At 40.9% G+C, this 13,883-nt stretch overlaps 1 protein-coding gene across 1 annotated transcript in view; it reads left to right on the top strand.

Annotated features, from left to right (window-relative positions):
* Positions 1–13,563, top strand: part of WDFY1 (WD repeat and FYVE domain containing 1) — a 21,180-nt gene extending 7,617 nt beyond the window's left edge. Inside the window, exons 5-11 of the mRNA XM_019474026.1 lie at positions 802–914; positions 3,550–3,676; positions 5,297–5,402; positions 7,773–7,874; positions 8,630–8,760; positions 9,813–9,921; positions 10,651–13,563. Coding sequence (XP_019329571.1) covers positions 802–914; positions 3,550–3,676; positions 5,297–5,402; positions 7,773–7,874; positions 8,630–8,760; positions 9,813–9,921; positions 10,651–10,710 — 748 coding nt within the window. The 3' untranslated portion in view covers positions 10,711–13,563. The remainder of the gene's footprint in view (positions 1–801; positions 915–3,549; positions 3,677–5,296; positions 5,403–7,772; positions 7,875–8,629; positions 8,761–9,812; positions 9,922–10,650) is intronic.
* The last annotated feature ends 320 nt before the right edge of the window (positions 13,564–13,883 follow it).

Below are 13,883 nucleotides of genomic sequence, written 5' to 3'. Positions count from 1 at the left end.
CTTGTGCACCTCCTCGCTGGCAGAGCATGGGAAGCTGAAAAGTCCTTGACTTAGTATAAGCACTGCTTAGCAACAACTCAAACATCGGTGTGTTATCAACATTATTCTCATGCTAAATCCAAACCGCAGCACTGTACCAGCTACTAGGAGGAAAATTAACTCTATCCCAGCCAAAACCAGGGCAATCAGTAAACTTGAAAGTGCAGAGAACAGAACAAGAAATTAGATGGTCTCACCTTCATTCCCAGTAGCTAGAACATTGGGAGTATACTTCCACTGTAAGGTAAACTAACCGTGGAGGGTCGACATCCTTGTATCTTAGTTTTCCTATCCTGGGGGCATCAACTAGTATAACATGCTAGAAAACTAAGAGTTTATAGGAGTAGATACTAGGTAAGACCGAATGCCACCCAGTGTTCAGTGAGGTGCTCCTAGTGGTAGCTCTGCACTGCAACAAGTAACCTGAGGAATATCTGCTAGAAATGGTCTAAATCTACTTGGTTTGCCTTAAACTAGGGGATGGATTACCTCATGGCTTCTCCAGTGGCTTTCTAAAACTTTTCTCACTTATTTTCCATACTGTCTTACTTGCACATGTAGGGAAGTGTGAGGTGAAGAGAGGAATGAAAAAGGTTTAACTATTACGGTCTCTAACCCCTTTAGAAGTAGTTATGTAAATATTTATCTGGCATATTAAAATGTTCTTTTCCAATTTGTTTGGAATAGATAGCTGTGCTATCTGTTTCAGTCCCGTAAAATACTCTTAAAAGCAAATGAGGCTTCTCCTTGACTGGTGTTCAGATACGATCATGAAACTTGGCATGCATTTGTTGGTGATTATTCTGGACAGATCACGCTCCTGAAGCTTGAGCAGAATACATGCTCAGTTATCACAACACTCAAAGGGCATGAAGGTAAAGTAACTCTTCCTCTTAATTCCACTTGACCCAGATTATAGTACCTCTTTGTAAATCGGGATGAGACATTTAATTGGATATATACCTCTTAAGGATAGATATTGGGTAAACAACTAGTGCAGGGTAGTAGCTATCAAAAGCTGTTCAAAGCTGTGCATATGACTATCTCTTAAAGAACAGACGCATTCTTGCTGAGGGGAAATCCTAGCCTTATAAATACTGACAGGTATTTTTATTATAGATGGAAAATAAAGGTAAACATATGCATGCAATTAAACACAAGTTATCCACTAGATGGCCACCTTTAAAAACTTTAGTCTCCTTAACATTGAAAAGAAAGGATGAGAATGTATTACTCTTTTTTTTTTTTTTTCCCCTGAAGATCTTGTAGTACTATAATAATACCTAAAGCAGCTTTAGCAACCCCCAATCTAGATTCTAAAAAGCCACTTAATTCTTTCCAGTGCAGACTTTGCTGTTCTGATCAGTCTTTATGGGATACTAGTTCAGTTTTCTCTGTTTAGCTGAAACTAAGCTACATGCAAGAAATCTAGAGAGCCTTTTAGAATCAAAACTGTCTAGTCAAAGACAAATGTCTCATCCTGTGTAGTATAGCTGAAGTCCTTATATCAAACGAACAACCAAATAGTCTGTAACTTGATATTGAGCCGCTGTCTGCTGTAATGAGTAAGGCAAGAATGCAAATCATAGAAGAATGTATAATTTAATAATATGCTGAGAGAAATAAACAAGACTTAATGCCTCTTCCCATGTGGTACTAGCAACTTTCTAATCAGCTGACTGGTTTGCATTTGGGTAGGGGTGAATTACTGGGTCATGAGTCTCTGACCCACTGGAAAAGGCTGCCTTGTTTAATAGCTGTAAGTATAGAGTAGACTTTGTTAAAGCTGGGTAGACTCCTGATTTGCAGATGACTGTAAAATGATAAAGCTGGTTTTGAATGTGGGAGACAAGTTGAGATTTTCAAATGATAAATGCCTCTTCTGCTTTCAAGCAGAATTTCAGATTGTTTTAGTTAGGAGCAAAATAATTCTCCTGGCCCTAGAGACTCCTTTACCTCTGTATGCTTTTGCGCTAGTCTGTGTTCAAATGCAACTCCTTGATAGATATTATTGTTAGTCTGAAAGCAGTATGTCTCGATGCGGCACTGTGTATAGCGTGTATTCTATCTGTTGAGTTGCGGTGGGTGTCCAAGCACCGACTTCAGCAGTGCTGTCCGCATAGCAGACAACTTTGGCTTACATATAAGTTCCCTAAGGGGACTGTGATCCTCAAAACAAGAATTGATCTAGTATAAAAGATGATTACATTTGAGGGAAGAATCTTCAGTTGGTGCAGTAGTAGCTACTTCATCTTTTTTCCCTTTTTTTTTTTTTTTTTAAAAAGCAAAATGGATTATGTGTAACCTTTTTTCCTCCACAGTATTTGTGTAATATTCTCAAGGCCTGGTAACTCTAAACTTAAATGGCATCTAGTTCTTCTCTGAGTGCAGCTCTGTTTGCCAGACTTCAAAATTCTGACTTCATCTTGTTTCCTTTCTAGCTCTTGCCTTACTGTGACTTCATAAGCTTTGCAGTTTAAATGGTTTTAGAGCTTGTCCTTCAACAGTCAGCTTCCAGAATTCTCCATATTTAACAGCCTACTCTGTGTAATGCTGTGATAATACTCAAGCTGCCTTTTATGGTGCAGATGCTCAAGGTTCTCTGAGAGAACTATTCCCAAATGGGTCAGTCTGAAAACAGTGTAGCCCTAAAGGAGGCAAGAAAAATCTCTTGCTCCAGAGAGCTGGAAAGGACTGATTTGGACTGTAATTACTGTTCATCTTACTTTCAGACTAACAAGGCTTTTGATGACAACTCAGCAATGGAAGGATGCTTTAAAGGGAAGGATGTCTGTAAAGGAATAAAATGTTCCTGCACCTTCAAAACTATAGGCGGCATGAGACGCAAAATTACTTCTTTAGTCTCCTGTCTACATTACGTATGGGTTTAGTATAAGACTGCTACTGTCAGATGACTCATTTCTTTCTATGTGTGACTAATGAGGTGCACAGCCAGGTTGGGCCTTCTGAAATCTAGTTTTGTAATTTAGTACGTAGTGGCCAGATTTGCTAACAGCAGTGAAACTGTCACTTGGTTTCCTACTCCAACTATTTTAAGGTTGTAAACGGTTATGTAAGGGAGTCGGTTTACCTGTGAACACTGCATGCTGTCCTGCGACCACTGACCAAGCACCTTCCTGTATTGTAGATACTAGTCTCCGCTTGGCAAGTTTTAATACTTTTCACCTTCCAAAGATCGCATAGCAGCCTTGTTGACTCTTAAAGCCAACTACCTAAATACAAGGGGCGGAAAGCTAGTAACTCGAACTTTCTGGCTTATGCTTTGCATCTGACTTTCTTCTTAGGGATGTCTTGTTCTGTTGTCAAATGCTCTTTGCCTCTCTAGCAGGACCGTATCTTGCTGTTGCATGCTGTCCTTTGCCTTAAGGCTTTCAATATCTGTTAACTGTAGTAAGGGAGTACCTCAGGTTTCACTTTAACGACCCAGAAGAGCATCATTGTGTTGAGGAGTGGCTCCCTTAGATCTGACTGCAGAATGTTCTTTCCTAGGAAGTATTACTTCCCTGTGGTGGGATCCTGTTCAACGACTGCTCTTCTCGGGTGCCTCTGATCACAGCATTATCATGTGGGATATTGGTGGAAGGAAGGGGCGAACACTGCTGCTCCAGGGACATCAGTATGTAATGGTGTCTTACTTTTCCTTCATGTTCTGTAATGAACACAGAGTCCCAGGAAGACTAAATAGCATGGCAAGATATTTGAAATTTTGTGAATAATGGAGAAAATAACTTTTTGCAGAACTCTGAGGACTTTGAGGGGGAAGAAGGGTAATCAGTACTACGAAAGCATTACTGATAAATCTTTTTTTTGCTCGCGTTTGATACTTCTAAACTATGGGTAATGAGAACGTAACATAAAAGTAGGTTACAGAAAGAGGTGGGTAAAAATCCTAAATCATCTTGCTTGGACTTTATGTAAAAGTTGCATGCTTCTGTATTGTAAATGCTTCACTGAGTTGCCTGTGAGGGTGGGGCTGGAAACTTAATGTATAAGCATGTTTGTGTACCCATGTAGAATAAGCTTCAATAGGTTCCTGTTCTCTGTCTCTTTCTATCAGTGAGGTGATACACTGATTGGCTAAATTACAGGGGTGGTATCTCGACTTCAGAAAAGCACGTCGCATCTCCACCGTTCTGTGGATTAGGTAGTTAGTTGTCTGTATTTAATCAACTCTTTATTTTTACAGAGGCACGAGGCCCTAGGTTTAAAAATGGCAGCTAGCGTTAATTCAGTCTGACAGGCAGTTCACCACTGAAGATATAGTCTATTTAGAAATGCAGTGGTAGTAGAGATCTTGTTTATGTTTGAAGATGTATTTGTATAGTGCATTCTCCTCTTGTCTAATTCCATAGATGCCTCCATCCACCTTTGATCAAGACTGATAGCCTTAGCCCTAGAACTCTTGTTAAATCTTGAGGATTTAGTTTTATGGCTAAAGAACTAATAATAGAGTACTGGTTACAAAAAAGTAACTGAAGTCAGTGACTGGAGGACTTTATACTGCTGTTACTGCTGCATCATGTGTCCTGGTGAAGACTTATAACACTGTTAGTTTCTCTTCAAACATCACACTTAGCATCAAACTTCATACTGAACGGGAAAGTAAGTTCTTCTGAGAAGCAGAATGGCTTTTTTAATTCAACTGAGATGTTGCAAAGCAGTCTAATACTGTTGAGATCCTTTGTTTAGTTTCTTCGGGTAGACTTTCATTTTGCCATGACTTTATTTAGGATTAAACTGTCTTACTGGTGAATGCATGCTTTGCTTTGCAGCTACAGACTTACTTATTGTGATTTGTTAGCAAAAGTGGAAGCTCTGTCTGCTTCCTAGCTGTATCTTGAAACAAATATTTCTCTTTGTTTTTCCAGTTGTCTCTGTTTTGATAACTGGCTCTCCTTGCCAACACAGAAGAGTATTTGCACGCACACTCTGAGCCAGTTGACACTCAGCTCACTGTCAATGCTTACTGCCAGCAAATGTTAACACGGAACTGTACCTCTGGTATTCTGGTCAAGCCTGTGAGAACACTGTTCTAGGCAACATCCTGATGCTAGGGTAGTGCTTAGGTGACAGCATCTGTTCACTCCTCTTCATAGCTCTACTTAGTAGACTTAGCAAAGTGTTTGGAAATCAGTTTTGCCTTCCTAGGTAGCTTTACAAGGATAAATCGGGGTTTGCTGGGAAACTAAGCTTTGTTTAAATACCTATGGGTAAATAGTGTCTGCTTTGTTTGCAGTGACAAGGTGCAGGCTATCTGTTACATCCAGCTGACACGGCAGCTGGTATCTTGTTCAGCTGATGGGGGAATTGCTGTTTGGAACATGGATATCAGCCGAGAAGAGGTAAGATCATGTCCTAGGTGAAAGATTTTTTTTTTTATATTTTTTCCCCTTTTCAGACGCTGATGTGGCTTTGCTTAGTCAGTTCTGCAGGCTGTTTTCCTCACATTGCCTGAAACTCTAAGGCTGAATGATATTATTAAAACATGCTCTGTGCTAGTGGCTGTCCATACTGCATTGTAGTAGATGGATTCCCAGGACAGGAGAAGTGCAGGACAGGCCTGGGACTGCTTAGAGTCTTATCTCAATGAGACAACATTTTCATTGGAATGGCTACAGCCCTCGCTGCTGGAACACTCTAAAGCAGGCAAGCTTTTGCAGTAAAGAAGCCAATGGACTGTGCTTCAGCAGTCTTGAAGTAAGTTCTCAACTCATGTCAAAGCAGGTAAAGAAGTGAGATGCTGTTTTTGAGATGCGGTTCAGAATGTAGCAATTCAGTCCCCAAACAACATTTTTTTTTAAAGACCTCAGTACACAGCAACTGAGCCTGCCACGCATGTTCTTTCTGCATCAGTTCATATCCATCATAGGAGCTGAAAAGATGTCTATTACTATCTTTGGTTAAACCATAATTATAGGAGTTTTGGTCGCCCCCATAAAGCAGTATTTAAGGCTCAGCCTTCCTTGCCCTGTTGCTTTTTCTTAAATGCAAGAGTCATGATTAAGAACTGTTTTCTGACATGTGTTGAGCTGTCACCTTAAACACACTGAATGCTGTATGTGATGCTCCTAACGCTTTCAGCATGATGTTCTCTCTTCAAACTTCTGTGATATTATGAAACTTTGTAGTTGCAAGGAATTGACTTATAATACAATTGGGAAAACAAGATGTGGCCATTTCTCTTCTGGATCTGCACGCAGTAATTAAGGGATCTTCTAAATAATAGACAGTTTTAATACAACTAAAATAATATGGTTAACTTAGAACAGCTGTGATGTCTCAGAACTCATTGGAAAAACATAATCAAGCCCAATCCAAAAGCAAAGAAACTAAATGTTTGAAGAATGATGAACATACTGCCTCTGGAGCATTAGCTAGTGAGTCATGTTATAGGGTATCTTCAAATTTGTACTAATGCACGTAAGACTAGAAGGCAGACTGTTTTTGATTAGAAGGAATGGTAACTCCACTGGCAGCTGTACTGTTGATCTTGGGCAGTTCCAGCTGTGTGCTGGTAATAGTGTTGGTAGCGTTGACAGGTTTTTACCTCCTATTTCATGCCTGAAATTAAGATGAAAAGAATAGGAAGATACCCTGTTTTTCTGTTAGAGGGAGCCAGAAAGTGGATTGTCTTCTCAAAAATGCCTTTAAGTGAAAACTGCTATTGTAAGTAACTGAAAGAAGCAATATGGAACATCTCACTTGGTGGAGTGGCGACTCATTTCCTCTACTCTCCTCCCCACCCCACACGCTGGACTTGTTACTACCCTTTACAATATTTTCCACTAGCATGGGGGAAGGAAGGGGATGCAATCAAGGTTGAAGATGTAGGAACTGGACATCTGGTATTAATAAATATTCATGGTGAGATGGTGGTGCAACTGACAATACTATAGTTTTATTACTGTCAACAATGGATGTAAGTGAATTGAGGAGAAAAGCTTCTTTGTTGCTCCAGCTTTCCTCCTGTTGGGTTTCAGGGAGAGTCCCCCATCAGAAGTACAAAGTTGTATAGAATATACATGTTCTCTTCAAGTCTATGCGCTAAAAATATTGTGCCTCTCTTTCTATCCCTTACAAGGATGCTCAGTTAAAGTATCTGAGAGTGTTGAAATGTGTGAAAGCTCTAACTGTTTTCATTTGGCCTAAAACGTTTATGGCAGGAAGAATATGTGGGTGGGAGAAGGGATGCTTAACGAAGATGTGGGCAGGATGGAAAATGCATGCGAGTTCTTAATTATGTCAAACTGCAATCCTAGGGGAGCAGAAAAGGTATTTACTTCCAGAATTTACTTCTGGATCCTCCCTCTTAGCGGGGATGACTGCCTCATAGCTTCTACAACTTGGATTACACTAGCCCTTTAAAAATCATCTGGGCAACCAGAGTAGCAGTCTTTGAATGCCTGCAGCAAGTTTAATAACTTAGATGTCTGAATTAGTTTTCTTATTAAAGCAGTTACATAACATACTGCTGTGGGCTTAAAAAGTATAGGAGGTGCGTAGGTAACAAATAACTGTAGTCTTGGGTTTGGGTTTTTTTGTACTAAACTTCCTATTTACTTTACCCTAGGCAATCTATTGTCGTAATGTCCAGAGCTGAGACAGGGCATCTTTCCAAGTAAAACTTAACTTCGGGTTTTTAAAACAAACTTCCTTGGCTGTCATGTGAGGAAAAATAATTCTGATTGCTTGCATCTCTTGCTCTTTTGTAGGCTCCTCAATGGCTAGAAAGTGATTCCTGCCAGAAGTGTGAACAACCTTTCTTCTGGAACATAAAGCAAATGTGGGACACAAAGACATTAGGGTTGAGACAGGTGAGATCGCTGGTTCGAGTGCTTGGCTGTACTTCAGCACTTAAGCAAAATGCAGACAGAAAACCACTAAAGCTGTTAGATCTTTTAAACTGTTGGTATTTTTGCTGCTTTGAAGTGAGGGTTTATCGAGAGGTCACTGCTTCTAGGCAGTGCTAAGAAATTATGTGAAGTGTTGCATCAAACTTCCATCAAGGGGCAAAGCAGGCTGTGCTGGGAGTGCTCCGTTGGATTTCTCGGAATATTTCTATGCACTGGAGCTGTGGACAGCTAATCCTCAAGTGTTGTGTGAAGTGGCACGCAATGCCCCAGAACTGAGCAAATTGCAGCCTAACATGTTGTAGGGTACTCAGTTCAGTGAAGCAGTGATGGCCCTGCTCTTACTGGGCTAGAATGTCAAAGCTTTCCAGATAGCTTTCTTTTTGGAGGGACTGGGCAGGCACCACGACACTCATCTGTTTCTGGCTTGCTTAGACTGTTATTCCCTTGGTTGCTTGTTCAACCCTCTTCTTCCCCTGCTCCCAGAAGGAGCTTGCAAAAGGAGAAGAGGATGGACAGGGAGAATATGGAGGTAAACCCATTAATGGCCAAGAAGGCTGTTCAGAACTCTAGAGTCCTTGGTTGCAGTAACAGAAGGCTTCCTAACAGCTTGCAAAACAGAAGCTTTGTTGTCGTTCAGTGAGCACTTGGTAAGGTGGTTGAGTGGCACAATATAGTGATTTTTTTTTGTTTGGTTGTTTTCTTCTTCCTTCATGAAGCATCATTGCAGAAAATGTGGGCAAGCAGTGTGTGGCAAGTGCAGTACCAAACGGTCAAGTTACCCGATCATGGGATTTGAGTTCCAGGTCCGTGTCTGTGATTCCTGTTTTGAGTCAATCAAGGATGAAGAGTGAGTATTAAGGAGGAATAAGTTAAAGTAATACTGCTGAGGTGCAGAAACGCTTGTGCTTGCTCCACATCCACACATGATGCTACACAAACACGCCAAGGTGACTCTCTGCTAATAGGCCACCTTTGCCTTGGGTACTCAAAGCACTACAATGGCAGAGATCCCTCAGCTGGTTCTGCAAGCTGATTTGGATCAGATGTGGTATTACAACTTTTTTATCCACTTTATTTCTTCTATTCCATGAGCCCAGATCTAGAGTTGAAACGTATTTGTCTCAAGATTTCTGTTTAGGTAAAGGCTATTGATCGCACTTAAAATTGCTAAATGGGTGCCTGACAATGCATCACAGCTGCCAGCATGTATGTGCATTAGTTCATGTGCACTTACTGAAAACTGTTTTCTACGGGAATGTTCTTCACAGCCCAACATTATTTTCCCCGTGCAAGCAAATTGGGTTAAACTTAATTTACTGTCTCATTAAACTCTTCTTAGCAATGAAGGAACCCCCTTTTTATCTTGACATGAACAGCACTTCACTGTCTTGTCACCTCCTTGGACACCTGGAGTGCTAAAGGACCAAAGTAATCAGATGCCAATTTTTGGGGTGTTATGGGGTTTTTCTTTGTTTTGTTGTTGTTCGCTGGGTTTTTTTGGTTGAGGGGGTTGTTTGTTTGTTTGGGTTTTTTTGAAAAAGGGAGGTGCTGTGCCCTAGTTGATTCACTATAGACAGCAGGAAAAAATGTAGCTGAGCTTGACTTTATAACCAAGAGTAGAATTATTTACTAATGCAGTGTCCGACTTCTGCTCTAGTATTATTAACAGTCAGGCTGCAGAAGGCCAGGAAATATCACACCTGTATAACTACACAAGCAATGCCTTAGCATGACTCGCTAATTTAATGCTGTCCCCTTTAATATGGCACTGCAGTTCTCAGGACTGATTTATTAGTACTTGAGCAACTTAATTTTCTTGTAAGTTTATTTTGCACTGCTATAACAATGCCATCAAGCTTCATCTGATCGCTGGCTTTCATTTGAATTGTTCTCATGCAGCCGTACTTCCTTGGCAACCTTTCATGAAGGAAAACACAACATTTCACACATGTCCATGGACATCTCCAGAGGGCTAATGGTGACTTGTGGGAGCGACCGGATTGTGAAGGTATTCATGTACCTCTTGCCTGCATTTATTAGAGATATTTAACAGAGAACTAATGTTTGTATATACTTTTTTCTTTCTGACAACTGTTGCTACAAACTGTTGTGGGCAGCAAGAATCGTATTTGTTGCAGACTGTTCTTCCTGCAGCTGAATGAGGAAATGACCTGTCACTCCATTGTATGGAGTCTAGCGCTCAGAACTGGTTACTGTTGGTGTCCTCTGGACAAACAAAGCAGGCATCAGCAGTAGGAGAATCTGCCAGCGGCCTTAAAGACACAGACGTGATGAAACGTGCAGGCTTCCTTTGCTCTGAGCTCCCTGGCTTCTTGGAGCATTGCCACTAAAAGCCCTGGTTATGGGACACTGACATGGAAATCAGACTGATGTAGAATCTTGCTGTGCTTAAGCTATGCATCCGCCACGCGTGTCAGAACTGAGACTGTTCCAGTCTGTCCCTGTTTTTCTGTAAGCATGTTTTATAACAAACTGCATAGCACTTTTTAAAACAGACCTACAGAGAACTGCTAGAAGACTCTCTTGAGCCCTAAGTTTGGCTTTCGTTTTATAAGGCTGGTGTAACTCTTCATGATGTTTTCCTCAAGTACCGTTTAAACAGGATTAGCTACCTTGTGTCCAGGGAGGTTTTTATGTTTGCTTCTATGCCTCTTGCAGAAATACCTCTTAGGTCTTCTAATAATGCCGTGTAATTCTCCACAATATTTTCTTCCAGATCTGGGACATGACGCCAGTAGTTGGTTGCAGCCTTGCAACTGGCTTCTCTTCACGCTGATCTCATACCTGACAGGTTTATGCACCTTATGTACAGCAATATGCACCGAATGAATGGAATCCTTCTTAAGAATATTACCGCAAACACTGGTTGCTTGATTCTTCTCCTGCTGCTGTTCCAGGATGGACGGTCACCTCTGTAGAGCACGGCTTTTCTGTTGGAATCTCCGTGGTGCGGAAGTGCAGTTTCGCAGCCTCTTGGACTAACGTAAAATGGCTTACCTGCAATATGACACCTTGATGAAAGGACCTGTTGTTTCTCGGTTTACATATGTAGTGTTAACAATGTGCTATCTCTGCTGATGTATCTTGTACAGATACCTTGTAGCTAAAACATTATCAGAGTAAAATGAGTGTAGTAAACTCAATTTGTGCAAATAGTAAGGTAACTTATTCTCTCTTCCAAAAAGCAGTTCTGTAGAAATACTTTTGAGCAGTCGCTGTCTAAACTGCCTCCAAAAGGTATGTTGGTTATTCCTATGGAAGGAGGAGATACTTCAAAGTGGCAGGTAGCTTCTTTCGGATGAGACAGTGAGAGAACACCTGTGATCACACAAGATTTCCTTTATTGGCTTTCTTGTAGTGCTTGTCTTGAAGTTCAGTTATTAGTGAAACCACTTTTGTGGGACAACTGTTCTGTTTAGGTAGCTGGTGAGTCTTCGAACAATTCTAGGCTCTTTAAGTAGTGTTTTAGCATAGCTGACAAACTTCTGTAGTTCTTACGAAATCGTGCAGCCCAGCTACTCCACTTTAAAGACAGGCCGTAGGTATGAGCCATATGCTTTGACAACTCTATAATGCTGTTAGAATGGGAAGCTAAGCAAATCTGCCTTGTTAAATGTAATGGCTAAGAAAAAATGGCCAGCTAAATTTTAGAGACTTTTTCCTGTGGAAAGGCTGATGTTTCTTTAATGGTAGGGAACCTGTCTCTGCTGAAGTGCAGCATAAATTCAAATACTGCCTTGGTGTTGCTTAAAACAGATAAATACTGAGCAATAATTACTGAGGTACAGAACAGCTGTTTATTTCCCTGCACCTAGGTCTGTTAATCCTGAGATATCTATATTGATCCTTTCCTGTTTCAAAGCTGAGAAGTATGAGGAAGAGCTGGGAGGCTTTTATGACTGTGCAGTGGGCACGTACAGGAAATAACTAGTGAGATACTGCTAATAAATTGGTCTGTCAGTTGTGTGAATTTCCTACATTTGAACACTGTAAGGAGAACTTATTCTGAAACTTTGATAGCTAAGGTAATATGTCACCGAGTTTAAGCTTGGAGCTGTTTAGATTTTTCTGAAAACAGATGCATATGTGTGAGGACAGAAAATGTGGGTAGGTCAGCTGGCCTGGAATAGGTGGTGGTGCACAACTATCAAAGGTGGTAGGCTCTTTCTGGCAGCGGACTTAAGGGTTAGACTGTCTTTATTTACAGCAACAATCCAGTGGTGCTATGAGTGTTAGTGAATTCAAGTCCTGGGTGTGTAACTTGACACTAATAATCTGCATTACACCATGCTGTAGGCTGAAATAGATGAAGATCATGGTACCGTTAATACGTCATGATTCACTTGCCTTTTAAGCCAAAAAGCTGATAGTCTCCAAAGGGCATTAGAATCCAGAATATGTTAGTTACTGTTATTTTGGATCTGGCTTTGTCTGCCTTTCCATGGGCCTTCTCTGGAAGTTTTGCAGAGAGTCTTTTAATTTGCTAGGCTTATTGGGCCGCTGAAGAATGAACAAATCCCTCTTTTGTGGGAATCCTAAAAGTTGTCTTGCCTTCAATTTGGGATTTAGCACTTGTCACACTGATTTGATTCATCCCTTGCTACACGCTGTATAGCTTACATTTTTTTTTGTGAAGGCTTATTTCTAAGCTACTGAGAGAAAATCAGCTTGTACTGGAAAAAGAATTGCAGCTTTCTGCTCTGAAGGCCTTCACCCTTGTAAATTAGGAAGGAAACTGAGCGGTTGAAGGCGTGAATGAGCCCTCATAATGCTCTGCATTCATTTTCAGACTTCTTCCTATCTGGCTCTGGAAGAGAATGGAAGCCTTCTTCCTTGCAGCATGTAAGGCAGAACATGAGTTACATTGCTAGAACTGTTTAAGATCCTACTGTGGTACGTAAGGAGGATCTAGGGTCATGAGTTAAGCTGGGATGTGGGATGAATAGCATATTTTTCAAACCAGATGTTCTGAAATTTACACCAATGATACTGAGGTGTAACTCCTTCGCAGCTAGCGCTCCTGAGCTTCAGCTTTTTTAGTTCTGATTAGTCAACGCGCCCCTTGCTCAGCATGCGGCTCCCCCCCTTCCCTGTGGATACTTCCTCTGCTTCTTTACATTACGGTTTTGTCACTAGATAATATATTCTCTACTACATATTGTTAAACCTAAGGAATCTATTTTCTATAACTGATATACTTAAAGATAGTGTCAGTTCAGATATAACAAGACAATTATGGCTGCTAAATCATTAGTCATTTAAGTATACTTTTGGTGTTGAATGAGTAATGCTTACAAACCACTAAAGAGATGGTGTTTTTGTTTATAAACAACTATTTTGAGGGCACATACTCTCTCACGAAACTGAACGTACTTCAACTATGTCAGCTCAAGCGTGCAATTACGGAGAAGGCTTGATTTGAAGCGTTACTAATCTCGCTTGTATAACCTCCTTCACTGGGGCAAGGAAGGGGAGCAAAGGGTACTAATATGGGCTAACTCTTTACTAGTTGTATTTCTGTACCCTGCATAGTTAAGAGATGCTAGATAAATCTGTCCCTTGCTCCTTCTTGTCTGTTTTTTAAACTTTGATTACATGTACAATAAAATATTTCTTGATACTCACTTAGTCTATTTGGATGATCCATCTTTTCTTCCATTCTGTGAATGCACAACCCCCATTGTATGCTCTGGCTCCTCCTTTACCTGGCCCATGTCCAAATTCTAGGTTGGAGGGAGAGCTTGTCAGATCTGTTGTATTGGAGCTGAATGAGCTGCGGCAGTGGGGATAAAAGCCCACGATGAACCAGTGAGCTGAGAGACAAACAACTGTTGCGTGGTCCCAGCTAGGGATGTATAACCCTGTCCTGTGTCCTTCTTGCTAGCTCATATAGACCTCTTCTCTGGTTCATCTGGTTCCCCTTCAGAGGTCTGCAAAGGTTCTTACAAT

This window comes from Aptenodytes forsteri, unplaced genomic scaffold, assembly GCF_000699145.1.
Source record: "Aptenodytes forsteri isolate BGI_AS27 unplaced genomic scaffold, ASM69914v1 Scaffold184, whole genome shotgun sequence".
In the NCBI taxonomy this organism is placed as follows: Eukaryota; Metazoa; Chordata; class Aves; order Sphenisciformes; family Spheniscidae; genus Aptenodytes; species Aptenodytes forsteri.
Note: the sequence above shows the minus strand (reverse complement) of the source record. Positions and strands in the feature narration are given on the sequence as shown.